Raw genomic sequence first — 26949 nt, 5'->3', positions numbered from 1 at the left:
GTTATTCTCTCTTATTCTTATCCCCTTACCATAATCACTTTTAGTTACCTTTCATTATTCCCTAGATATTTTGCTTTTATTCATCTGATTCTTCTAATAATTAGATGTCCATTGTGTTCTCTATAACAAAGAAGGGTATATTTTCTTACCGAAAACTTCTATGTTTAAATGCAAGCTGTAACCCATAAAAAAGTGGTCAGTTATTGGAAATCTGTTTCTCTTATGGAAAGACAACCATAGTAAATTTAATTAAAACACTATCATAGCTTTGTTATAAGAAGATAATGAATAATTGAGCATTTGAAGAATTAGACAGAAATTGGGTGGCATGGTGAAAGAAGTAAGATATTGAATAGTATGGGCAAAAAAAGAAAAGAAAGGAAAATTTCATGGATATAAAGATTGTATTCATCTCTGAGCTACTTCATTGTGGAAAAACATGGAAAGGGTAAAGATGAGTCACAGAAAAACAAGATAAATAGCCAAAGGAACAAATTTCATAGCCTGTGAAAAAAAGTATTAAAAAATTAAATATGTATCACTTGTCTAAACAGGAACTAAGGAAGGATATAGATTTATATATTTTTAAAAGAATGAATGAAAAGCAAAGGCATTAATTTTGGGTGACGTTAGAACAAAACTAGGAAAAATCCTATTTCAGCTATATATTAAATAAATGTTCTTTAAGATTAGATTTGTTAAAATAAAGCATGAGAAAAGAACTAAAGCATTAAGACAGAGAGGATCTATAACATGATTATATTCTTCAATGTAATGAAAAATGTGGAGAGAGTAATCACAGATTTATTCACTAAATCTTGATGTCCAGAGACTGGGAAATAGCTATCAAAGCTGAAAAAAGAAGATTCTAGAACAAATGAAAAAGAAATTTTGTTTTATCTATCTGAAACTCAGGACCTATATTTAAGTCATGCATCTGTCAAATAGTGGGTATGTGGTCATGGTCTAATCCAGGGGTGGGGAACTTGCCACCTCAAGGCCACATGTGGCCTTGTAAGTCCTTGTATGTGGCCTTTGACTGAGTCCAACTTTTATAGAACAAATCCTTTTCATAAGGGGACTTGTTCTGTGAAGTTTGGATTCAGTCCAGGTGACACACTTGAGGACCTAGAGGGCCACGTGTGGCTTCAAGACCACAGGTTCCTCACCCCTGGATTCCACTCACCTAACTTCTCAGTGGGCCCAGGTGAACCTCCAAGAACATAATACGTTATAAGAGAATTGACAAACTATGGAGGTGCAAATCGTTATACTGGTAGTTTCTCCCACAGATGAAATCAAAAGTTTACAACCGTCCCTCCAAAAAAGGCTGCCCATACTCATTCATTATGGCCAGTATTAATACAAGAAGAAAATGTATGCTTGTGTATGTACATAGGTGTGTGTGATGATATATACATGTGTGTATATACATATGCAAACACAATACATATACATATACATGCATATATTACCACACATATGTGTATGTGTGTGTTTGTATGCATATATGTATATATAGATTGTATTTCCGTGCACATGTATACATGAATATACACATATGCATATACACAGCTAAGTAGTGCAGTGAAGAGAGTGCCATGCCTGAAGACCCATCTTCCTGAGTTCAGATCTGTCCTCAGACAATTTTTAGCTGTGTGACCCTGGAAAAGTCATTTAACCCTATTTGCTTCAGTTTCCTCATCTATAAATGAGCTGGAAAAGGAAGTGGCAAACTAATCCATTATCTTTGCCAAGAAAACTGCAAATGGGATCATGAACTGGAAACAACTGAACAACAAAATATATGTGTGTATACATATATATTTGTTTAGATAAATATGTATAACATATAATTCATATTGTATATGTATTTACAGTTATTAAAATTCATTCTTGGATAATAAATATCTTCAAGGATCTTACATTCTCATGAGAGAAACTGCAGGTGCTGGTAATAAAACACATGTAGAGTAGATGGAAAGAGCCATTGGAATGGAAGTCACTAGCAGCTGGTAGGGGAAAGCAATAGAAAAAAAAAATGACAGGAATGACAACGTGATGGAAAGTGATTGTTTTCTTCTTTGCCAAGAATGAAAAACCAAACAGATATTGTTGCTGTCTCTAACCCTTAATATATTACAGCCACAAACTGGGTTTACAGAAACACCTTTATCTGAGTTTCAGGTTAATCATGAAATGGCCCCATTAATTAAACATATCTAGAGCTTTTGAGAAAACCACAATGGATGAGGCGGTATTTGAGTTTTCTTGATGAAAGTCAAGGATTTTAAAAGAGAGAGTTTTAAAAGAAGACTTTTGCCAGAAAGAGTGAACATCAAGAGTACCATAAATACAGGGGATAACTTCAAATAAACCTGCAGTGGTTGAACTAAAGGCTTCATGTAGGGGAATAATGTAAAAAAGGATTGGCGAGATAGGCAGATGCAAGGTTTTGAAGAGCTTTTAATGTCAAATGATGGCATTTATATTTTGTCCTAAAGGTAATAGAGAGCCATTGGAGTTTATAGAACAAATGGGTCATGTGGTTGACCATTTGTTTAGGTTACTTTGGTGGCTATGTGGAGGATAGATTGGATTAGAGAGAAAGGCAATAGGGTAATGAATTAGGAGGTTACTGCATTATCCCAAGAGAAAGAGGATGTAGTGATGGCTATCTGAGTAGAAAGAAGAGATTGGATTTGCAAACATTGAGAGATTAATACAACAATGTTTGAGACTCCCAAAGTGTCTCAAAAATATTTATTGGCTTTTCTTACACTAATGTCATCTGTTCTGATTGCTATTCATTTTATTTCTTTATTCACTCTACTTCCTGTCCATTCGTATACACCTCAGCTTATAAAAACCTAGCTTATCCATACCTATAAATGGGAATTACTAACCAGGCCAAGGCTGGTGTGAAAAGTGTTCCTCCTGAGGCCCCAAAAGAGACAATATTCATTTTATTGATTCAGTCTCTTCAGGCTATCTCCTCAGCAGCCAGTTATCAATATGCCTAAAATGTAAGCTAGACCTTTTTCAGTCTTTTGGTATCCAATTCTTACCACGAACAGAACGATCAGCATCAGCCAAATCTTCAGCAAGGGATACAAGCATTCTGTTGGTCCTATATCCCCCTCTCAACAAATGCCACGCAGTGCATTTTCCCATAAAAACAACTGACAAACATTGGTTTGGTTCCAAGACTAAAAAATTTGGAAGAGAAAAAAAAGGGGAGAGTATTCAGCAAATTGTAAGAGAAGTGGGAGGAGGTCAACTCAATGATAAAACAGAAATTGGCTTCAGTTGCCTTATTGAACAGGTTAATTTTTACAGCCTATTTGTGAACCCATTGTTTTCTATCAGAAAATATGTTTTAAGATTTTAATGACTAATTTACAGCGACTTCAATGACTTTTGTAATGCAACTTGTTAATTATAAGAAATACCTGTATGGACTTAGCAACACAAGAATATTTTTAGAATGCTCTCTCTGTCTCTGTCTCTGTCTGTCTCTCTCTCGCTCTCTCTCCCCCCCTCTCACTTTCTCCCTCTCTCTCCATTCATGCATATATACATGCATTTGTGTGTATGTGTGTATGTACACTCCCCACAAAACTATGCAGAGCATCTGTATTGGAAACATTTAAGTACATATTTTATTTGAGTAAACATGTTAATTAAATGACATTTTAACTTGTGAGTCCAACACATTAAAGAATTGCAATGGGGGGGGGGGGGAGGTGGTTAGGTGGGGCAGGGAATAGAGTACTGGCCCTGGAATAAGGAGAACCTGAGTTCAAATCCAGCCTTAGTCACTTAACACAAAAAACTAGCCATGTGACTTGGGCAAGTCACAACCCCAATTGCCCTACTTTCCCCCCTCCAGAAAGCAAAAAAAAAAAAAAAAAGAATTGCAATGAAAAATTAACTTCATAAAGTCCTTACCAGGGAAATATTTCTGTATATGTAAGGTTTAAATATTCATGTTCCTCAATTTTTTTTCTATTAAAAACATTACTTTGATCTCTAAGCAGTGTTAGAAAAGCTTTTAGGACTCTATATACTGGTCAGAAGACAATCACATATCTCATTCCATCGTATCTGATTTATGTTAAACCTCTGCTGTAGAGTTTGTCCACAGTAGGAGAAACAGATGGCTCCCTTAGGGCAGCAAGAGACCTGTGGAATTGGATAGTTACTGCAGGAGTGCCCATGTGGCTGGAAATGATTGCTCTCTACTTTGCCAAGAAGGAAAACTCAAACAGACTTTATCACTATCTCTAACTCCCAGTGTGTTTGAACCACAAACTTGTCTTTACACAGGCACGTATATTCAAGACTCAGGTTAACAGTGAGATAGCTCTTTGAATCACACCATCTAGGTCTTCTGAGAAAAGGACTGTTGATGTTCAGAATCATACAGAACTGTTATGTGTACCTCTTTCAGGAGGTAGATCATGAGCTCAGAAAATGCGCATCCCAATTTTAAAAGAAAGTTTATTTTGACAACACTTTCCTAACAGTATCCTTTCTTGGACTATACATCTTGCTTTTTTAGTTCAGAAAATATGGTCTCTGGGATGATTCGTTTCTACAAGTAGATTTCCACACCCCCCCCTTCTTCCAAAAGTAGTACATGTCTTTGACAAAAAGGAAAAATTAATGGCAACTATGTCTCTCCTACTTAATAATCAAACCCATTTCTTATGGCAGAGCAGCATGTCTATTTACAGGAGGAAATGAACACACAGGTTTGGAGTGAATTGATCCTTTAGAAAGTCCTTACTTCTCAATTCAAAAGAACATTTCAATAAATTTTTCACATGGATTTTAAAAGGTCAAGGCAAAAGTTGAAATTATCTCCTTTGAAGAACTGAACAAGGAGAGAAAATAATCCATATTATATAGTCCAATTGTGATAAGTAGAAAAAAAAATGAAAATTTATCCACATGTGTACAGAAAGAGCAATTGTCCCTTGTATTTTCTGGGCAGTAAGTCCTTAGATAAACTTCTCCACATGCTGACCTAAGCTCACTGAGGTGTCCTGTGGAAGACAAAGTTTCTTGTTACCTGCCAGCTGATGTCAGTAGTTTTAAGTTCTTTTAGCCAAAAAGATGCTGCAAGTATGCCCATGCCAGTGGTACCTAATGAGTCAAATAAATTTGCTGCCAGGCCTACAAGTCCCAATGTTCATCCATAGCACAGCTGCTACCTGTAAATTTATTTCTCTGTTGATTTATGATGTATTGTGTGCTTCATCTTGAAGAAAAAAAAATTAAAGGCAGCACACATAGTTTAAAACATACATATCTTAAAACATCAAAATATACACATATTAAAATGTATGCATATAAAGGCACATAAATTCAGTCAATAAGCATTTACTAAGCATCTACTATGTTCTAGGCATTGTGTCAACTTCTTAGAAGTATGAAAGATAAAGGTAGTCCTTGTCCTCAAGGAGCTTGTAATCTAACGGAGGAAGACAGCACACTAAAGGTAGCTGAAAAGGAGTTGGGGAAGGCAACTGGCAGGGAGAGTCAGGGGAGGTGGGAGAGGAAGGGGCTGATGGAGAAATCCAAACATCTAGGTAGCAAATGAGGGATCCTAGGCTACTGAGGTGGAGTCCTGTTGTGAAGGATATTGGGCTGAGATAGTAGGGAATTGGCAATAAATAGGAAAGATGATAGAGCAAGAGGAAATGAGAGTGGGGGAAGTGAATGAGAAACATTCCTGAGTGAAGTGAGTATGACTCACAGTAAAGGAAAAAGAAAAGATGACATAGCAAAGTTGTGTAGACCAGAATAGCAGGCAGCATGGAACGCTGGGAAGACAGACATTTAAAACATTTCTTGCATGTTTTTTTATGTGCCAAGCATTGGAAATACAAACAAAAAGAAAGCAACCTCTCTCCTCAAGCATCTTAGATTCCAGCAGCAGAAGACAAGGCATAAAAGGAAGCTAAAGGATTGGGGGCGGGCAAGTCTACTGGGGCAGGGCCTGAGCCGATTTTGAAGGGGCTATGGTTGATATCTATGCTTCCTCCAATGCAGGCTCTGGGAGAGGAACTCAGTAATTATAGGAGAAGGACGTAAATGCAAAGATATTACCCATGTGAGAAGGTCACTGGGACAGAGGTGGAAAACGAGTCTAGGGGGTCACGGATTGAGTTAGATTAGTTAGCACTGAAGTTGGAATCACGTTAGTTACCAAACATTTATTAAGCACGGCTTTTGCACCAAGCAGGGCGCTAAGCTCTGAGCACGCAAAGAAAGTAAAAACCTCGGGCTCTGCCTTCAAGGAGCTCACATTCTAACAAGGAAGACAACATGGAAACAACTGTGAATGTACAGGATACATACTATGCAGGATAAATTATATGTACTTTCAAAGGAAGGTACTAGCATTACCCCTCCCCTCTCAAATAGCAGGAAACGCTTCTTGAAGGAGATGGGGTTTAGTTTAGACTTGAAGGAAACCAGAGATGCCAGGAGGTAGGGGTAAGGCATTACAGACATCCAGTGAAAAGCACTGAGTTGAGAGAGAAAATCCTTATGGGAAGAACAGTGAGAAAACCCCTGTGTCTCTGGATCACAGAGTACATGGGAATGAGTAGAGTATAAGAAGACTAGAAAGGAAAGAGGGGAGCCAGGTTATAGAGGATAGATGATTTTATATTTGCTCTTGGAGGTAATAAAGACACCTTTGTTGAGTTGATGATGGGGTGGGGTTTGATATTGTCAGACTTGTGGAAGATCACTTTGGTATCTGAGTGGAGGATGGAATGAAGCAGGGAGAAACTTGAGGGAGGCAGGCAGACCCACCAGCAAGTTATTGTAAAATAGTAATGAGATAATAATGAGGTATAATGATGCACCAGAGTGGTAGAAGTGTCAAAGCAGAGAAGGAAAAATATACAACAGATGTTATGGTAATAAAATTAATAGGATCTGAATTTAAATTCTGGTTATGCCACTTATTACTTGTGTGACATTGTGCTGGTCACTTAATTCTCTGGATCAAGTTTCCCTTACATGAAATGGGGAGGGTTAGATTAATTGATTTCTAGCATCTCTTCTAGCTCTATAGCTAAGATATTGTGTGACCATGCTTTTTCCATCATGGGTAACACCATCTGAAAGCAATGAGTCAGTGTGATGAGGAAAAAAATATAGTCTTTGTAAGGCCAAAACACATACACACACCAACACATACACACACACCCCCCAAAATTTTTAAGTGTGTTTCTCTGCTATAAATTGCCTTACAACTCTTTGGGATAAACAATAGAGATGTTCTTGAGGTATGCCTGGGGACACAAAAGAAGTTTCATTGCCAGCACATCTCTTTGATTCCACCTTTCTCCCTTTCCTCCCACCTGTGTTTTTTTTTTCTCTTTTATTTCTTTTTGACTGGTTTAATAGACATTTGTCTAGAGGGAAAAACTGAGTGTTTTTGTTATATTCTTTGATTAGTTAGAGGAGAATTCAGTGACACAAATGAGGGTAAATTGCTAAATAAGGCCAACTAAGGTTGTTTGGCCTGATGTTTTAGAAAAGACCTGGAACAAGTCGTTTCATCTCTGGTTTCATTTTCAACATCTGTAAAAATAAGAAGGGTACAGTAGATGATCTCTAGTAGGTGCTTAAAAAATGCTTATTGACTGATTGACTGATTAGATCCTTTCTAACTTCAACATTGGATGATTCTGGTGTTGAGTCATATTCCATGAATGGTTTACCAGCTGATGCCAATTCTGAATCTCTTGATTTAAAAGGGTGGGACTGATTTATCCAATCAAACTTCACCCATACTCAATTCACATTCTACCTATATGGAAACCCACATAAGCTTTGTTCTTTTGTTCTCCTTCAGAGAAGAACACTGCCAGTGTAGATGGGGGTTGTTGCTGGGAAACTTAAGCCCTCATTACTTCCTAAATTTATGTAATTTCATTTTGGATTATGGTTTTGGCTTCTTGTTTTGGTTTTGGTTCTGGTTGGTTGTGGTACCAACTTCTACATTTGTCTTTAATTTTTTTTTCTTCTCCAAGTCCCTTAAATGTTGTTTTGATTGTTTGTTTGCCAATAGATACTTTGTTACTGTAATAAGAATGTAAATTTTAAAGATCTTCCCTGCCCCTAGGCTAATGTGCACCTGAAGCCTGGGGTGGGAGGCTTGTTTTTCAGCAGATACTTCTTGATTGGTGTAAGGGTTATGGGATTTAAAGATCTTCCATGCCCCGTTGGACTTGCTGATGTAGCAGGAAGGGGCGGAGCAAGAGGAAGCAGAAGCCAAGCTAGCGTTCCTGCGGTGGCTGGCGGTGGTGGTGACGGCGGCAGCAGCAGAGGCAGTGGCAGCGCGAAGTCCTTTTTGAGTTAGGACTGCTAAGGACTTTCTGCTAAGGACTCCTGCTGAGGACTGCCAGGGGCCGGAGCTGCTGGGAGCGCGCTTCCAGGACGCTGGGTGGTTGCTGTGTGTGGGGAGAGGAGGACCTTTGCCTGAGGTAGCCTGTTCTGTTTTAAAGGCTTGAAAATGTGGGTGCTTTCTACTTTGTCTACCTGTGCCAATATCATAACTACTCTGATGGCTTTCACTTTCTGGTTTTGGGACTCAGTCTTTTGGTATCTTAATAAATTTTCTAGTTTATTTCCTCATATGGCAAACATGATGTATTTTGTAATGGATAATTATATCAGCATATTTGTAATCTCTATAGGCATTGTGAATATGGCATTGCTGATACAATTGGCCAGTGAGTCAATAAGGTTGTTATATTCTCTGAGCCAGGAGAAGGCTATATAAGCCCTGATGTGAGGCTTTGTTTTGGGGCTCACTTTGAGAAGTGTTCTGTGATTTGATCTGGATTCTGGGAAGCCATTGTTGAGAGTCCCCTGGCTTTGAAAAACCCAGATGTGGAAACCCAGATGTTGACTGGGTATGGATGTAATGGTTGGACAGTTTGGAAAGCTGTCTACTTGATCTGTTAATGTCTTGATAATTCTGTCTGTATATTGTGAAGTTTGGGGTGCTGACCTTTTTCCCCTGAACAAGGTAAACGATATATGTCTGACTGATTAAAGTAAGCTTGTTAACCCATTTTGAGTTGCTTTCCTTTAACAAAGCAGATCCAAGAACCTGTATGGGCAGCCACCCTGAGGACGCTTGGGGTGCTTGCTGCTACAGTTACATTATCTAAACATATCTAATCTTTGACCAGTTATAGAAAACTATGTTCAGATTATAAACTAAGGACTACACCATTGATGAAATCATAAATTTGGGGATAAAAAGTAGCTCAGAGGTCATTTAATTCTACCCCTTTCATTTATAGAGGAGAAGATTGAATTCAACTGGTTAAAAGAAACCCCCATAGTCACACAAATAGAAATCCAAACCCAAGGCCTCTAACTCCAGATGCATAAGTCTTTCCCTTGCCCTGCACTAACCTTGTATTAGGAGCTGGTATTAGATATGCCAGGCAGGATGAGTAATGCTTAATTGCATCATTGAATTTCAGGGAACTTAAGAAAAATTTAGGATTTCATATATCTCAGATTTTATAACGCCTCCCTCTGAAGCTTCCTTCATTGATGCAGTCTACTATGCAAAGCACCTTCTGATTTAAAATTTTCCTCCTTTCTTCAAATAAATCTAAAAAAAGCCATCTCTATATCTGGTTTCATACTTTAAAGAGAAACAGGGAAAGCTCTTCTAAAGTATAATTCAGAACTCCAAAGCGATAAAGTTTCAATAACTATATCCACTGAAGGGCTGAGAAAATAAGTAATGTGTGAGTTCCTGGGGGAAAGTTGGTAATTAACAAGTGGTCTTTTCTTAAAATCTTTGTAAATCCATATATACATTCATATATACATACACGTATATATGAATCTTAAGAGTCTTAGTATGTTAAGCAAAGAAATAGTAATTTTTATTAACTGGTTAAATAAAAAAGAATGTTTTTTGTACAGGAAAGTGTTTTGATATCCCATCCAGAACTTGTTAGAATTCCCCTCTTATTGATGAATTCATTAGAGCATCTGTGGTGATACCTTGATTTCTCAGATATACAGATAATTTTAAGATTTTTACATTTTACAGGAAACAGTGGTCTCTACAATTCCCAGTATGGAAACTTGTTCCTCATGTCAGTTAACTCATATATAACACGTATAATCTTTTTTTTAATATATTACATATTTATTTTAAACATTCTTTTAAAAATAGAATTCTGAGTTTTCTCTCTCCCTCCCATCATTCAGCCAGTCTTTGAGAAGGCAAGCAATATAGCATCAATTACAAGTAAAATCATGTAAAATATATTTCCATATTAACCATGTGTAATGGCAAACAAAGAAGTACTTAGAACCTTTTTTCAGCAATTTAATTATTTAGCAACTTGTTTCAGTTCAAGTTTCTTTTCAGCCTTGCCCATGATTATATCAAGTCTTGTTAAGAAACAGAACTTGTAAAACCCACAGTGGGAGGGGTCTGCCAAAGACAGGAACAGGAAGGACATAAGAAGTGGATAGAAAGGGAGGAGCTAATGACCAGATAAAAAGGGGGAGCACAAGCTGGGAGAGAACAGAGCTGAGAAGGGAACACTTGTGGTGGCAGAGCTGAGAAGAAGAAAACTTGTGGTATCCCAGAACTCTGTTTGTCTGCTCCGTCTGTGTTAATAATACTTAATACAGAAGCCTTGGGACATTACTGGAAACCCTGAAAGGATTTTCTGGTTGTCTGTTTACAGAAGTCCTGGAGGAAAGTTTTGGAGGTCCTGGGACTGTACTGACAATTTGCCTTGAGTTCTCAGACCTTGTTTGTGGGTCTGTGTTAATTTCACAGGCAGATAGTGAATTGATGATGGTGCTGGCAATGTGTATGAATATTGTTTTGGCTCTGTTAAGTTCTGTTTTCCCAGAAACAGAAACTGCAAAGGGCTAGAGGTGGACTGGACACTGTGAACTTCAGTATGGAACTGGACAAAGAGCTGGATGAGGAGCCAAGAGCTGCCTACATGAACATCCAGGTGACAGCTGGGTAAATTCAGGCAAAAGCTGGGACCATGGAAAAGGAACTGTGGAATCTGGGAGCCAGCCTCAAGTCAAGATGAAAAGACTGCTCCTTGAGTACTTAATGCTGACTGAGAAGATCATGATTTACTATGGCCTAGGGGTGGGAGAACTTTGTACTCTGTACCTTACACCTCTTAAGGATGATTGGAAACTAATCTCCAATCAAGAAGATCTTCTTGACTGAGAGATTAAGACAATGTGACCTAGGGATGACCTTTGTACTTTGGGTCACTTAAGGAAGATTGCTCCTTAAGGATGACTGAGTTAAAGACTTATTGAATGATATCTTTTGTTTAAAACTATGTGGCCACATTAGTGATAAATTGTTATGTTATAACATTGTGAATGCTGTACATTGGTTTCTGTGAATGTTTTTGTGTTAGTTTATTGCTGAATAAACATAGAGTTCACTGTACTATGTGGTGAGAATCTTTTTTTTTTTAAGCAATTGGGGTTAAGTAACTTGCTCAAGGTTACACGGCCAGTTATTTCTGGGTGTGGTGCTGAGTGTCTGAGCCCGGGATTCGATCTCCAGGTCGTCCCAACACTGGAACCGGTGCTCTTACTCGCTGAGCCACCTGGCCGCCCATATGTGATGAGAATCTTAAAGCTATTCACAGCAGTAGTCCTCTGGAGTGCTGCTTGTGCTTTGCTTTACGCTGTGTTGTGTTTTTTTTTAAAGCAATCGGGTTTAAGTAACTTGCTCAAGGTTACATGGCCAGGTGTTTCTGGGTGGGTGATAAGTGTCTGAGCCCAGATTTGATCCCCAGGTCATCTCGACACTGGAGCTGGTGCTGTTACTCGCTGTGCTACCTGGCCGTCCCTACACTGTGTTTTTAAAAAGTAAAATAATATACTTAAATCTGTACTCAGAGTTCATCATTTCTCTCTCCGGAGGAAGATAACATTTTTCCCCATGAGTCTTTCATTATATTGATCAGAGTAGCCAAATCTTTCATAGTTGATCATCATTACAATATTGCTCCTGGTTCTGTTCAAATCACTTTGCACCAGTTCAAAGAAGCCTTCCCAAGCTTTTCTGAAACCATCCTACTTGTCATTTCTTATAACATAATAGCATTCCATAGAAATGGTATAATGCAACTTGTTCAGTCATTCCCCAATTGATGGGTATCCTCTCAATCACTAGTTCTTTACCATCAGAAAAAGATCTGCTACAAATATTTTTGTATAAATAGGTTTTTTCCCCTTTTCTTTGATCTCTTTGGGATACAAATCAAGTAGTGATACTTCTGGGGAAAAGGTAATACACAGTTTTATAACCTTTGAGCATAATTCCACATTGTTCTCCAGAATGGTTGGTCCAATTAATAACCCTATCAACAGTACATGATTGTCCCTATTTTTTCCACATCCTGCCAAATATAGCATTTGTCATTTTTCTTTTCTATCATAATAACCAAAGTGATAAGTTAGGTGGTACCCCAGAGTTACTTGAATTTGTAGTTCCCTAATTAATAAACTATAGATAGCTTGGGTTTCTTCTGAAAACTTCCTGCTAATAAATTTTGACCATTTATCAATTGGGCAGTGGCTCTTATTTTTATAAATTTTACTCAGTTCCCTGCATATTTTAAAAATTATACCTCTATCAGAGAGACTGGCTCTGAAAATCTTTTCCTCCTTTCCTTCTAATTTTGGCTGCATTTATATTGTTTCTGCAAAACCTTTTTAATGTGTTGTAATCAAAATTATCCATTTTAATTTTTGTGAATTCATAGTTCTCTTATCCATAGAACTGACAGGAAAAAATATTCCATGCTCCCCTGGTGTGCTTATAATATTTACCACGTACATATCTTGACCTTATCTTGCTATACAGTATAAGAAGTTGGTCTCTGCCTGGTTTCTGCCAAATAGTTTTATATTTTTCCCAACAATTTTTGTCAAATAATGAGTTCTTGCCCCCAAAACTAGAATCTGTGGGTTTAGATAACAATAGGTTATTATGATTATTTGCCACTCTGTGTACTTGTACTGTGTACTTTATTAATTCCATTGTTCTACTATTTCTTATCCAGTACCACATAGATTTTATGATTACCACTTGTAAAGCCATGCAAGAACAGCTTTCCAGAGGACTGCTGCTGTGAATAGCTTTCAAGGTTCTGATTACATAGTATAGTGAACACTCTATTCAATAACAAATCAGAGTAAAACATTCACAGAGAATCAAGGCACAGCATTCACAGTTTTACAACTTACCACAGAAAATCAAAATACAGCATTCACAATGACATCACTAAAATGGCCACATAGTTTTCACTAAAGTGGTCACAATAGTTTTCAACAAAGTAATATCATTTAGTAACTCAATCATTCAATCATCCAGGTCACAAAATACAATAGTCAAAGTTCTCCACTCATGGAGCACAATAAGTTACAAATCAGTCATTACTCAGTCATCCGTCACTATTCAATCATCAATCACTACTCAGTCATCAGTCACTACTCAGTAACCTCTTAAGGGGTAGTGGAAAATACACAGATCATCCACCCCTAGGTCACAGTAAATCACAATCTTCTCAGTCAGTACACAATATCCAAGTAAAGTCTTCTTTCAGTTTGACTCAAGGCTGGCTCTCGACTTCCATGCTTCCTCTTCCATGGTCCCAGCTCCAACTCTCAACTTGATTCAAAGGCAGGCAGCTTCCAGTTCCTTGTCCAGCTTTTTGTCCATTTCTTCATCCAGTTCCCATAGCATATTGAAGCTCACAGTGTCCAGTTCACCTCAAGTCCTTCACAGTTCCTGTTTCTGGGAAGACAAAGCTTAACAGAGCCACAATATTATTCATGCACGTTGCTGGCACCATCATCAATTCATTATCTGCCTGTGAAATCAACACAGACCCACAAACAAGGTCCATGAGGTCAGCAGAAATCATCAGTAAAGTCCCAGGGCCTCCAAAACCCTCCTCCAGGATTTCTGTACACATACAACCAGAAAATCCTCTTACAGGGCTTCCAGTAAGGTCCCAGGGCTTCTGTACAAAGTATCACAAACAAACATCAATACAGATAGAGCAGAAAAAGAGAGTGCTGGGATACCACAAGTATTCTCCTTGACTTTGCCACCACAAGAGTCCTCTTTTCAGCTCCTGCTGTCTCTAGCCCTGGGACTCTCCTTATATAGTCATGAGCTCCTTCCCAGGAGTTCACAAGTTGTGGAGTTCACACATTCTGTTTCTTAACAGACTGAAGCAAGGTGTTGATTCAATAGCTGAAAGAAGGTTTGAATTATTTCAGTGCTTGCCATTACACCACTCTTCAAGTGAGTTTGAAATCTGATAGTACTAGGCCACCTTCCTTCATTTTTTTACATTTTTTTCCTTGATATTTTCTAGTTCTTTAAAATAACTCTTTGGTAGCCTGATTATTGTGGCACTGAATAAGTAAATTCATTTAAGTATGCTTGTCATTTTTTGTTATATTAGCTCAGTCTATCAATGAGCAATTAATATTTCTCTAGTTATTTAGATAAATCTTTATTTGTCTGAAAAGTGTTTTGTAGGGTTTGCCCTGGCAGATAGGCTCCCAAGGTTTTGATATTGTCTACAGTTTTTTAAATGTCATTTTTTTCTCTCTCTTCTTGCTAGACTTTGTTGATAATATATAGAAATACTGATGAATTATGCGGAGCTATTTTATATCCTGCAACTTTGCTAAAGTAGTTAATTGTTTCAACAATTTATTAATTGATTCTCTAGGGTCCTCTAAGTGTGCCATTATATCATCTGCAAAGAACTATAGAATTCTTTCCACATTGTATACTTTTATTTCTTCAGTTTCATTTTTTTCTCATTACTTTAGCTAGCATTTCTAATACACTGTGGAATAGTAGTGGTGATAAAGTGTGTTTCTTATAAACAAGATATGATTGGATTCTATTTACTAATCTATTCTACTATCTGCTTCTGTTTTATGAATAAGTTCATCCCATTCACATTTATGATTATTAACTGCATATTTCCCTCCATCCTATTTTTTTCTGTTTATCTTTCTTTCTTTTACACTGACCCTCCTCAAACATCTGTTTTGCTTCTGCCCACTGCCTCTCTTAAGCTTCCCTCTTTTATCTCTTTTCCTTTCCTACCTCCCTGTTCAGTAAGATAGATTCCTATACCCAACTGACTGTGTGTGTTACTCCCTCAATTCCAATGAGATTGAGGTTGAAGCTTTGCCTGCCATTCTCCACCACCCCCCATTTAACCCTTCACTATAAATTATATTCCTTGAATGCCTCTATTATGGAAGAGAAATATTCCCATTCTTCCTTTCTCTTCCACCATCTCCCAGTACAACACTTTCCCAATCCTTCACATTTTTTGGAGATTATCCCAACATAATTGACTTATATCCATGCCCTCTGTTTATGTAGACTTCTTCCAACTGCCCTAATAATGCTAAAGTTTTCCCAAGTAGGAATGTAAACAGTTTAAACTTATTGAATACCTTATAATTACTTTTTCATGTTTACCTGTTTATGCTGCTCTTGAGGTTTTTTTTTATTTGAATGTCAATTTTTTTATTGATCTCTGATCTTTTCATCAGGAATGTTTGAATGATCTCTATTTCATTAAATATCCCTTTATTCTGATTTTGTTGGGTAGGGCATTCTGGGTTGCAATCCTAGCCCTATTGCCTCCCAGAATGTCATTTTCTAAGCTTTCCACTCCTATAACATGGTATCTATTAAATCATTTGTCATTTTGATTATGGCTCCAGGATGGTTTCTTTCTGGCTGTTTGCAATATGTTTCCTTGACCTGGCAGTTCTGGAATTTGACTCTAAAATTCCAGGGAATTTTCAGTTCTTTTATTAATTTCAGGAGGTGATCAGTGGATATTTTTAATTTTTATTTTATTCTTTTTCTAAGATATGGCCATTTTCCTTTATAATTTCTTGAAATATGATATCTAAGACCTCTTTTTTCATCATGGCTTTCAGGTAGTCTAATAATTATAAAAATATCTCTCAATCTTGCATACCCTTTCATCCAGCAATACCACTACTAGATCTGTATCCCAAAGGGATCATAAAAAAGGGAAAAGGACCCACATGTACAAAAATATTTATAGAAGCTCTTTTTTGTGGTAGCAAAAAATTGGAAATGTCTATCAACTGGGGAATGACTGACCAAGTTGTGGTACATCAATGCAATGGAATAGTATTGTATTATAAGAAGTAATAAGCAGGTGGATTTCAGAAAAACATGTAAAGACTTACATGAACTGATGCTGACTGCAGTGAGCAGAACCAGGAGAATGTTGTACATAGTAATAGCAACATTGTGCAATGATCAGCTTTGGGAGACTTGGCTCTTCTCAGAAATACAATGACATAGTATATACAAAGACAATTCGAAAAGACTCATGATGGAAAATGCTATCCACATCTAGAGAAAGAACTATGGAGTCTGAATGCAAATTGAAGCATACTATTTTCACCTGTTTTTTTCTTATGTTTTTTTTTCCTTTTGCTTTGATGCTTCTTTTACAATACAACATGACTAATGTGGAATGTGTTTATATCATTGTAGGTTTATAACCTATGTCAGAAGGAAGAAAAAAAATTGGATTTCAAAATCTTATAAAAGTGCAAAAAAAAATCTCTCAATCCATTTTCCAGGGCAGTTGTTTGCCCCAATATTTCACATTTTCTTCTCTTTCATTCTTTACTTTCTTTTATTGTTTATTGATGTTCCATGGAGTTTCTAGCTTCCACTTGCCCAAATCTGCTTTTTAAGGAATTAAATTAATGAGCTTTGTACCATTTTTTCCCATTTGGCCAATTCTGATTTTTAAGGAATTCTTTTCTTCTGTGAATTTTTTTGCCTCTTTTGCCTTTTGACCTAGTAAGATGTTTTCTTCAGTATTTTTTGTGCCTCTTTTACCAAACTGTTAATTCTTTTCATAATTTCCTCACATCACTCTCATTTCTTTTTCTATTTTTTTTCCTCTACTCCTCTTATATTTTCCTTTAGTTCTTCCAGGAATCTTGTTGGGTTTGTGTCCAAGTTTAATTTTTCTTTGAGTTTTTGCTATAACTGTGTTCACATTGTTGTCTTCTTCTGAGTTTGTGTCTTGATCTTCCCTGTCACTATAGTAACTTTTTATGGTCAGGATTTTTTTTTTATTTGATTAATCTCAAACTGTTTCTTGACTTTTACCTTTATCTTAATCTTGGTCTCTCTTCCTGGAGTAGAGTACAGGGGTCACTGTCCCAAGTTTCAGCCTTTTTTCATTCTATTGTTTTCAGAGTTAGTTCTAGAAGTTTGTAAGTTTTCAGTGCTTCCTGGTGTGAAAGATAGACTGAGAGCTCTTATAATTTCTGGGGCTACTGTCTCTGCTGATCCCAAAACCCATTTCTTATGCTGTCACTGTGTGTGAATTTGGCACCTCTGACTTATTTTTTTTTCCATTTTGAAAATAGGAACCTAAGACTTAGTGACTAGCCCAGGGCTATGTAGCTAATCACTGGAGAATCTAGAGTTGTTTTTATAAGCCTAAATAAACTGGGTTTTTTTTTTCCCAAATACCAGAAGAATAGAGAGAAGATCTAATTCACTGCTCCTTTGACCCATTTCTATTTTTTTAGATGGAGAGCAGTTGAGCATAACACCTCCTATAGGAAAGAAAAATATGAGTGAACCAAATGCCTTCAGTAAGCTTAAATTCATTGTGATTGTCCTTATGAAAATATGTATTTCTATAGGAGTTCAATGACTGTTCAGACTATTTCATCACATTCATGTGCAGAAAAATTGTGTGAGACAAGTATATACTAGTGGGGAAAACCTCAAAAATATGAGATCAAGAAATTGGGAGTCATTGGACAATTGCTATTTTATAATTGTAAGAATGTTTAAGTTGCATTATTATACAATTGCTTCAGTTCTATTCATTTTTATAATCAATGAGACTTGCCTAAAATTTCCCTCATGCAAAACATTAAGTATCATTATGTCTGAGACAATTATTTTAAAATTATCTGAGCAATAACAGAAAATAGATACTGTTAGTAATTGTGTTTTTACTGTTTTTTGGTTGTCTTATTGTAAATAGGGGTACAGAATTCAAATTTATCCACAGAACTTGTAACAACAGCCACAGTAGCTAGCATTTATAAATCCATATAAGGTTTATAAAGCATTTTACCTGTATCATCCCATTTGATCCTTATAACAACCTGGTGAGGTAGGAGCTATTATTTTTGTTATTTTTATAGTTTGGGAAACTGAGGCTTAGGGAGGTCAAATGACTTCTAGAATCACTCAAACATCAAGTGTCTCAGGTAAGATTTGAACTCAGGTCTTCTTGACTGTAGGTCTAGTGCTTCATCTTTTATATCACTAGTGATTATTTCTTGATTCCTTTGTACAAAGTTGTGTATCATGGTCATTACTTATTATTTGCAGAGCTGGAGGCCGAGGAATGGTGCAAGCATCTTTGCATGGAGTGTCTAGGAACCAGATTGAATGACATAAGCCTTGGGGAACCTGATCTGTTGGCTGCAGGAGTGCAGAGGGAGCAAAATGGTATGTTGTCACATGTCTGATATTATTATACTAAACCATCATGGTAAAAGCTTTGACCTGGAGGTGTCTGAGCAATCATCTAGTGAGATATGGGATTAGTATACGGGTTTTAATCTGGGGTCTTTAAAGTTTTTCTTTAAAACTATTTTAAAATATTTTGTTAATTATATGTACAAAGGAACACAATTTTATGTTAGATGAGTAAAATGTATTTATAGTATTATGTTAATATAAATACATTTATATTATTACATAAAATTACATTTTATGTTATTACATAATTTATTTTTTTATGCATTTAAAATATTATTTAAAGAAGGGGTTCATGAGCTTTTCCAGACTGCCAAAGAAGTTAATTTATTTAAAAGGTTAGGAATCTCTGATCAAAACCAATCTCCTTGGGGTGGCCAGGTAGCAAGTAAGAGCACCAGCCCCAGTGTTGGGATGACCTGGGTATCAAATCCGGGCTCAGACACTTAGCACCCACCCAGAAACACCTGGCTGTGTAACCTTCAGCAAATTACTTAACCCCAATTGCTTAGGGGTGGCCAGGTGGCTCAGCAAGTAAGAGCACCGGCCCGAGTGTCAGGATAACCTGGGGATCAAATCTGGGCTCAGATACTTAGCACCACACCCAGAAATAACTGGCATGTAACCTTGAGCAAGTTACTTAACCCCAATTGCTTTAAATAAAAAAAAAAAAACAATCCCCTCATTTTATTGAAAATTTGGGCCAAGAAGGCTGAGTAGTTTACTAAAAAGTAATATAGGTAGTAAACATATCAGAGTCAAGATTCCAACCCAAGCTCTTTGACTCCAAACACAATCAGGGCTTGTCCATCAGCTCATTTTGTACATGAACCAATCAAGAATTTCTATCAGTTACATGAGTTGCCCAAAGTCACATGGTTAACTATCTACAGATTAGAACCTAGGTCTCCTGACCCAGCCCAATCATCTTATAAAATTCACAAAAATAATGCCATCACAATAAGAAGTGTGATGAAGTGATGTGCCACAGTTAACTCATAGATCTACCACTACCACCTATGTGATCTTCAACAGTTAGCTTCCTCTTTCTGTGTGTATGTTTCTCTAACTTTTCTAACTGGACCTATGATTTAATTTGTGTAAGGAATTTGTGAGAAAAAAAATGAAGATCCATACCTCCTCTGTAACTTATAGTCTTAGTATTCCCTGGGACACTGGGAGGCTAAGGGTCACATAGGTAGTATATGTCACATAGGCGGTATAGGTCACATATGCGGTATAGGTCACATAGGTGGTATATGTCATGTAGGTGGTATATGTCACATAGGTAGTATATGTCAGAAGAAGAGATTGAACTGAATTTTGACTCTGAGGCCAGTTGTCTTTCTGTCATGCCACAATTCCTCTCCTATAAAATGAGAGAATTGAATAACATGACCTATAAGGTCTCTTCCAGACCCAAATTCTTTGATTCCCTCAGTTTATTCAGAAAGTGGCTGATATAATTGAAGCTTCAGTTCATCAGCATGGCCTAAAGTTTGTGTCAAGTAACAAATATTAAGTCCAATCCTGAATTTATTAAGGACCACCTACATTTATCATAAATCATGGATCTAGAGTTCAATGGGATCTCAGAGGTCTAGTCTCATTCTCTTATTTTACTGATAAGGAAAACAGTTTCTAGGCAAGTTAAATGATTTGTCCAAAGTCTTTCAGGTAGTACACATCAAAAGCAGAATTTGAGTCTAATTTTCCTGAGTACTGAGACAATAGAGTTGCTATTGAACGATGAGTATGGCACAATGCTAAGTTTTGGAACTACCAAAAAATCATAAAAAATACCTGTCTTCAATGAGTTTACTACATTCAGTAGGAAATTATAATATGTAAAAGATAAGCATATATGTGATAATTTGAGAACAAAAAGAGCATTAACAACTAGGGATCCAGGACTGGCTTCCCAAAGAAGATGGAAAATGGACTTACTACTAAAAAAAAAAAAACAGGACTGATAAAAGCAGGGGTTACAATGGAGTTCACTTGGGCATTGACAGAGGTCAGAGATGAAGTGTGGGCAGTATGAAGTCAATCTGACCCCAATACAGTGTTCAACCATGGTGAAAGAGAACTCTTGCCTGGAAATAGTAATAGTGGAGAGGAACCAGCAGAGGCAGAAGTTGGGAGCACAATGAAACAAGGCAATACCAGAGGATGACCAAAAAAGTCTGGTATATAGGCATCTAGTTCTGGGTGTATGAAAATATAAATATACAAAACATAAATGAACAGATCTAGAAACTGATTTATATATTATATCTACCTCATAAAATATTTGCATGTCATACAAATATTTATAATATAAATATGTTTATATATTTGCATATGAATGTATATGTTGTTTATAAATTGTTTCTTCCATTAAAATATGAACTCCTTGAGGGAAAAGGACCATATTTTGACTTTCTTTATGTCCAAAGCACTTAGGAGAATACTTAGCACATAATAAATGCTTAATAAATTCTTTACATTGGTAAGCGTGAAAATACATGTAAAAATATTCAAAAGAAACATGGAGGTATAATAGTGATCACCTTCACTATCATTCACGACCTACTTGTCCCATAGTAGCACAGACAAAAGCTGGTCTTATATTGATGATATGAATAAGTACTAGTTTTTATGCTAATTTATAGTAAAATTCGATGTAAGTAAAATACATTCTCTCCCCTTCATGGCTCCAGAGATTGTGAACACATTCTCATAACTTTAATATTTTCATAACTGTTCACATTCTAGCTCCAAAAGTCCATCCTTTCATCCAAATTTCTGGGAGCAGCCACAGGTATAGAAGGAACATTGCCACATTGCTTCAAGTGTCTTTTCCTGATCAAGGTTTTTTTTTGAAAAGAAGGAAAAACTTTCAGATAAGTATCTGTCAAGCACTGTGTAAAGGAAACATAAAGAAAGCTAAAAATGTAAGTTTGTGGGTGGAAAAAATAGCACAGCTGTCTTCATGTGTGGTATTTGTCAGAATCATATAGGCTCAGGTTTGCGAGGACTTTCTCCATGGTGAGAAAATAGCTTGTTCCCTCTTTTTCTTTCATGGTATGAGCACCTAAGTGACCAGTTTAGAATACAAGGAAAAACTCTGAAGAATTTCTTAAGAAAAGAACAAAAAAAATTTATGTATTAGAACTGCAAAGCCAGGCACTGTATTCGCAAAAATTTGCTTCCCTGTACTGTCTTCTTGTCAGAATTGTGATTACCCTACCAATGAATCTGCAACTGATGTAGTGGTTTTTTTTTAACTTTCTTTTTCAACAATGTGCATGAATGAAAGTGAACACACACATAGAGTGAGAGGGAAGGAGAGAGAGAGAGAGAGAGAGAGAGAGAGAGAGAGAAGGGGAGAGAGAGAGACAGAGAGACAAAGAGAGAATAGTTAATGAATACATGCTTCTATCTATCCTTCAGGTATGAAAGGTAGAGAAAGCGTGTCTGATGACAGCATCCTCCTTCTAGGACCTGAGTCATCTGATTTTTGCTTTTCTCTCACATCACCGCTTTATCTAGCAGTCTCAAGTCCCGTGGAGTTTTCTTCTACAATGTCTATCACAGGTCCTTAGGATTTAGAAAGGACTGCCAAAGTCATCAATTCCAACGTTATATCATTTTTTGCATTTTTTTTTGTAGGGGGAGAAGGCAAGGCAACTGGGTTTAAGTGACTTGCCCAAGGTCACATAGCTAATAAGTGTTTCAAGTGTCTGATGCCAGATTTGAACTCAGGTTTTCCTGATTCGAGGATCAGTGCTTTATTCACTGTGCCACCTAGCTGCCCCTCCCGCCACGGTCATATCATTTTACAGATGAATGATAGGAGATCCAAAGAGGTTAATTATCTTGTACAAATCACAGAGAATAACAGACCCAGGATTCAAACCTAGATCTCCTAGCTTCAAATCCAATGGTGTTTCTAGTACACTGTACCAACTTATATCTGTCTTTTCATTTATATTTCCCAAACTCTCGATGAGGCTTTAATCTGTGTATGCCTAAACCAATGCAATTAAACATAGCTGTCATGTGAGGCACTAGAATTAGAAGGTGTGGATTCTAGATCTGGTTCTGTCACTAACTAGCTGTGTAACCATCTGCAAATAATTGAACAGTCGTAAGCCTCATAGTATCATTGCATCATAGATTTAGGGTTAGAAGCAGCCTGAGAGATTGTTTAGTCCAATGCCCTCATGAGGAAACTGAACCAGAAATTCTAAGTGCTACAATAGAAGATGGTAGAGCCGGAAACCTCATCCAGACCTAATTCTAAGCTCTTCCCACTGTGCTCCCTTATCTCAGAATGAGTGGGTTTTACTGTGTCCCAAAGTCCTTTCCTCCTCTAAAGAGTCTATGATTCTGTAATGTTTAACAGCCCATGAATATGTTTGGTATTTTTTTTCACATCCTTCTTACTATTTCACCCATAATGCTCTTCCTCCCCCTCTGTCTTTCCAGATATTATCCATCCTTCAAAACACAGTTTCAGTCCTGCCTCTTCTTTCCCTCCACTAAAATCGAAAAGCAATTGTGTGCATTTAATTTAGCAATTAATCATATTTCTTCATGTCTTCTCTTCTATTGCTGCATTTTACTTTGAACCTTTTCACTTTTGACTTTCATTTTTCACAATTAAAGTCCAGCTGGATTGTAAATTCTTTGAAAGTGAGAATTGCTTATTAAGCTGCTTTATATCTCCCTTGGTGTCCTGTAGATTTAAAGACCAGATAAATTGGGCAGCTAGGTGGCACAGTGAATAGAGTACCTGTCCTGGAGTCAGGAGGACCTGAGTTCAAATCCAGCCTCAGACACTTAACACTTACTAGCTGTGTGACCTTGGGCAAGTCATTCTTAACCCCAATTGCCCTTCAAAAAAAAGCCAAAAAAAAAAAAAACCCAGATAAACACCTATCCATTAAAACAATTCAAAAATCACTCAGACATCCAAAACTATCTGTTTAATTGGACCCCTTTCCTCCAAACATCAACTCAGTATTATTTTGTTTTTATGTTTATATACCCATCACCAAACACAGTACCTTATAATATATGCTTGTACATAATTTTTTAATTCAACTGAATTTGATTACCCTTATCATCAGAAAATGTTCACTGACCTTAATTTCCTAGTATAAAATTCAAATTTTATGAACTTCAACCATTCAAAGATATTTGTAGATATTCAATGAATACTAATGTGACTGGTATTGTTTTAAAAGTCCAAAAAGCCCTTTACTTCTATTAGCTTCAAAAAGAGTATGAATAGGGGCAGCTAGGTGGCGCAGTGAATAGAGCACCAGCCCTGGAATCAGGAGGACCTGAGTTCAAATGTGACCTCAGACACTTGACACACTGGCCATGGGACTTTGGGCAAATCACTTAACCCCAATTGCCTTCCAAAAAAGTAAAAAAAAAAAAAAGAGTATGAATAGAATCACAACTCAAGAGTAAGTTCCATTTCTTTCTTTCTGGAATATTAGATTGAATGAAAGCTACCCAAATCTATTTTCCTGGTCTTACAGATTCCTTTTATCTACTAACTGCTGTTGTACCTCACTTTACATAAAATTCATTCATTTCCCACCTCTGGGGTTTAGAGTTACTTGTCTACATTATAGATTGCTGAAAGCAAGAGTCTATGCTACCCAATTGGAGTGACAGATATACAGTAGTGTCCTGGATAACTAAGGAGGATTGGGGGGGGGAGGAGAGGATAAAGTGGGGGAATAAGAATGTACTTAGCAACAACTGATCAAGAGTAATTCTAACACTGGAATGAAATCAGTTAGATTTGGTGTTATGAAAAGATATGATGTTATCTTATGGAAAGATGTGGGTTATCAGTACACTCTCTCTTTTTACAATTGTAAAACTCCCATTGTCTAAATAGGGTGCAGGATATGATCTCGTTCTTTTCTTGATTGATAACACATTTTTCTTTATTGTTTTCTTGATGTTCACTGCATGCCAGGGCTTAATTTTCAATATTTTCAGAAATGCCTAGCAGTTTCTCTAAGTCATTTGTAAAATTTTTCCTGTCTAAATAATTGATTTTTCAACTGTCCTTCAACTAGATCTCGAGTACAGCCCTTTAAAGCAAACAACACTCTAATTTTTTTATATTTAAGTTTACAAAATATATTTTAAGACCTTCATATACATAAATTGAGTATTGAGTCAGTATTTTTTCTTTTTAATCAGTTAATAAGTTCATAATGAAGTTTTTTTTAAAGGTATTTCATAGTATTGAACCAAATTATTTGTGTCAGAAATCTGATTTTCCATCCATATCATTCCTTTTTATCATGTAATTTCCCTGTTTTAGTTTTTAAATTTCTATTAGGAAAAAATGTCCATATATGGTGTATTGGTTTAATAAATTACATTGTCATAGCATATGACTAGGCTTATTAGACACACAAAGTACATCTTATCACCAAGGAAGGAATATTGTGTTTCTGAATCTTGACTAGAGTATCCATCCTGACAGACAAAACAGTGGCCTCTCCTTTGGTGTTTTACTTACTTATCGAGCAAATAATTCCTACAGTTTTCTTTTACATACTTTGATATTAGCAAAGAATTTTTTTAAATATGGAAATAGTTATCAAAGCTGAAAGATAACATTGGACTGTTGTTCAGATAAAACTATTGCCTTCCTTTCTATATTCACCTTTATCCAATGTTGTTAGTGACTCAGGTTGACTCAGCAGCCCACAAGGTTTAGAAGGAAGGATGAGTGGGATGCAAAAATAAACGTGTGTGTATTTACACATATATGTATACTCACATGTATGTTCAGGCCTTAGACTTTAGTCAGAAATCACAAATTCAATTATTCATTTAAAAATTACTTATGGTTTTAAACTATGGATATTCTGTGACATCAGGGCACTCCAAGTATGTTATTAAAATTTAAAGAAATGAAATTTCATGGATATATTTGGTTCATATACCTATATTTTCTAGTGTATTACTCCCCCTTTCCTATTTCCAGAGTCACTTTTTATCATGAAGAATTTTTTAAAAGGTAAAAGTTAGCAACACTAATCAATATGTCAAAGATATGATATCGTATGTAATATTCCATTGTCCCCTCAATCACTTCACCTCCTCCTATGAAGGAGACAGAGGAGGGGCTTGCTCATATTTATTTTTTTAGGAGACTTCTTAAATTAAACCATCCCAAAGTGGGCCCATTATCTTTCACTTCTCTCCATTGTTTCTGTCAAAAGCATCACCATCTTCTAGTCTCCCAAGTTCATAACCTAGATGTTATCCTGACTTCTCACTCTGGTTTAGCCCACAGATCCAGTCAGTGGGGAAATCTTGTAGACTCTCACATCTGGTATCTTTTCTGCACTCACACAGCAACCACATCAGGCCCTTACCTCTCTCCTCAGTTATTCCGACAGCTTAATAATTACTTCTCCTACTTCAAAGATCTCCCTACTCTAGTCCATCTAACACTCTGCTGTCAGTAGTATTTTGCTTAGTTGCAGCTCTACTGTTTTGATCCTGCTACTATATAAATTGTGGTGGCTTCCTATTGTCTCTAGGCTCTGGAGTTACTACATGAAAGCCCACTCGCACTGGTGTACTAAGAACCCAGGCCTAGACCGACCTTCTCTCCTATGGGTTCTAGGGGAAAACTTGAGGGACTACATGTATATATGGGGGAGTGTTTGTAATGGTTTAACTTACAAGTCCCTATTGGTGTTTTCTTGTATAATCATCATGCGGTTGCAATTAGTCAGTCAGATTTAATTAGATGTCATTAAAATTTCAGAGTCTTTTAGCCTAAACCTTTAAGACTTGAGTTGTTAACCTTTTTGTGTGTGTTGTATGGTGGGGTCTATGAACTTTTCAGAATAATATTTTTAATCCATAACACTAAGTATGTGAAAGTTATATTGAAAAGGAGAGAGGTTGGAGGCAGGGAGACAAATCTGGAGGCTATTGGAGTAATTGAAATCATAGCAGTAAAGTAATGTATTGGCTGGTGTGAGTACAGCAAAAAGAAAAGGGGACAGAAGTGAGAGGGAAAGGAAGTGAGATTTAAAGAGGTCAGATTAGCAAGGCCCGACAACTGATGGATTATGCAGGATAAAGGAGAGAAGAAAGTAAAAGATGAACAAGCCTGTGATCCTGGATGACTAAAAGAAAGCATGGGGGGGGGGGGCACAGGTGCAGGACTAGGGAGGTAGCTTTTCACTGAACTCATAACAACGATTGAAAGGTTTATTGATTTCCTAGGGAGT

The 26949-nt window shown here is 36.8% G+C and overlaps 1 protein-coding gene across 1 annotated transcript in view; it reads left to right on the top strand.

Annotated features, from left to right (window-relative positions):
- DOK6 (docking protein 6) overlaps positions 1-26949 on the top strand; it is a 515077-nt gene that overhangs the window by 202157 nt on the left and 285971 nt on the right. The window contains exon 4 of the mRNA XM_069099566.1: positions 18524-18643. Coding sequence (XP_068955667.1) covers positions 18524-18643 — 120 coding nt within the window. The remainder of the gene's footprint in view (positions 1-18523; positions 18644-26949) is intronic.

This window comes from Petaurus breviceps, unplaced genomic scaffold (assembly GCF_028583685.1).
Source record: "Petaurus breviceps papuanus isolate PSGF00001 unplaced genomic scaffold, PetGlider_PUasm1.0 38, whole genome shotgun sequence".
NCBI classification, from domain to species: Eukaryota; Metazoa; Chordata; class Mammalia; order Diprotodontia; family Petauridae; genus Petaurus; species Petaurus breviceps.
This window is presented reverse-complemented; position numbering and strand designations above follow the sequence as displayed.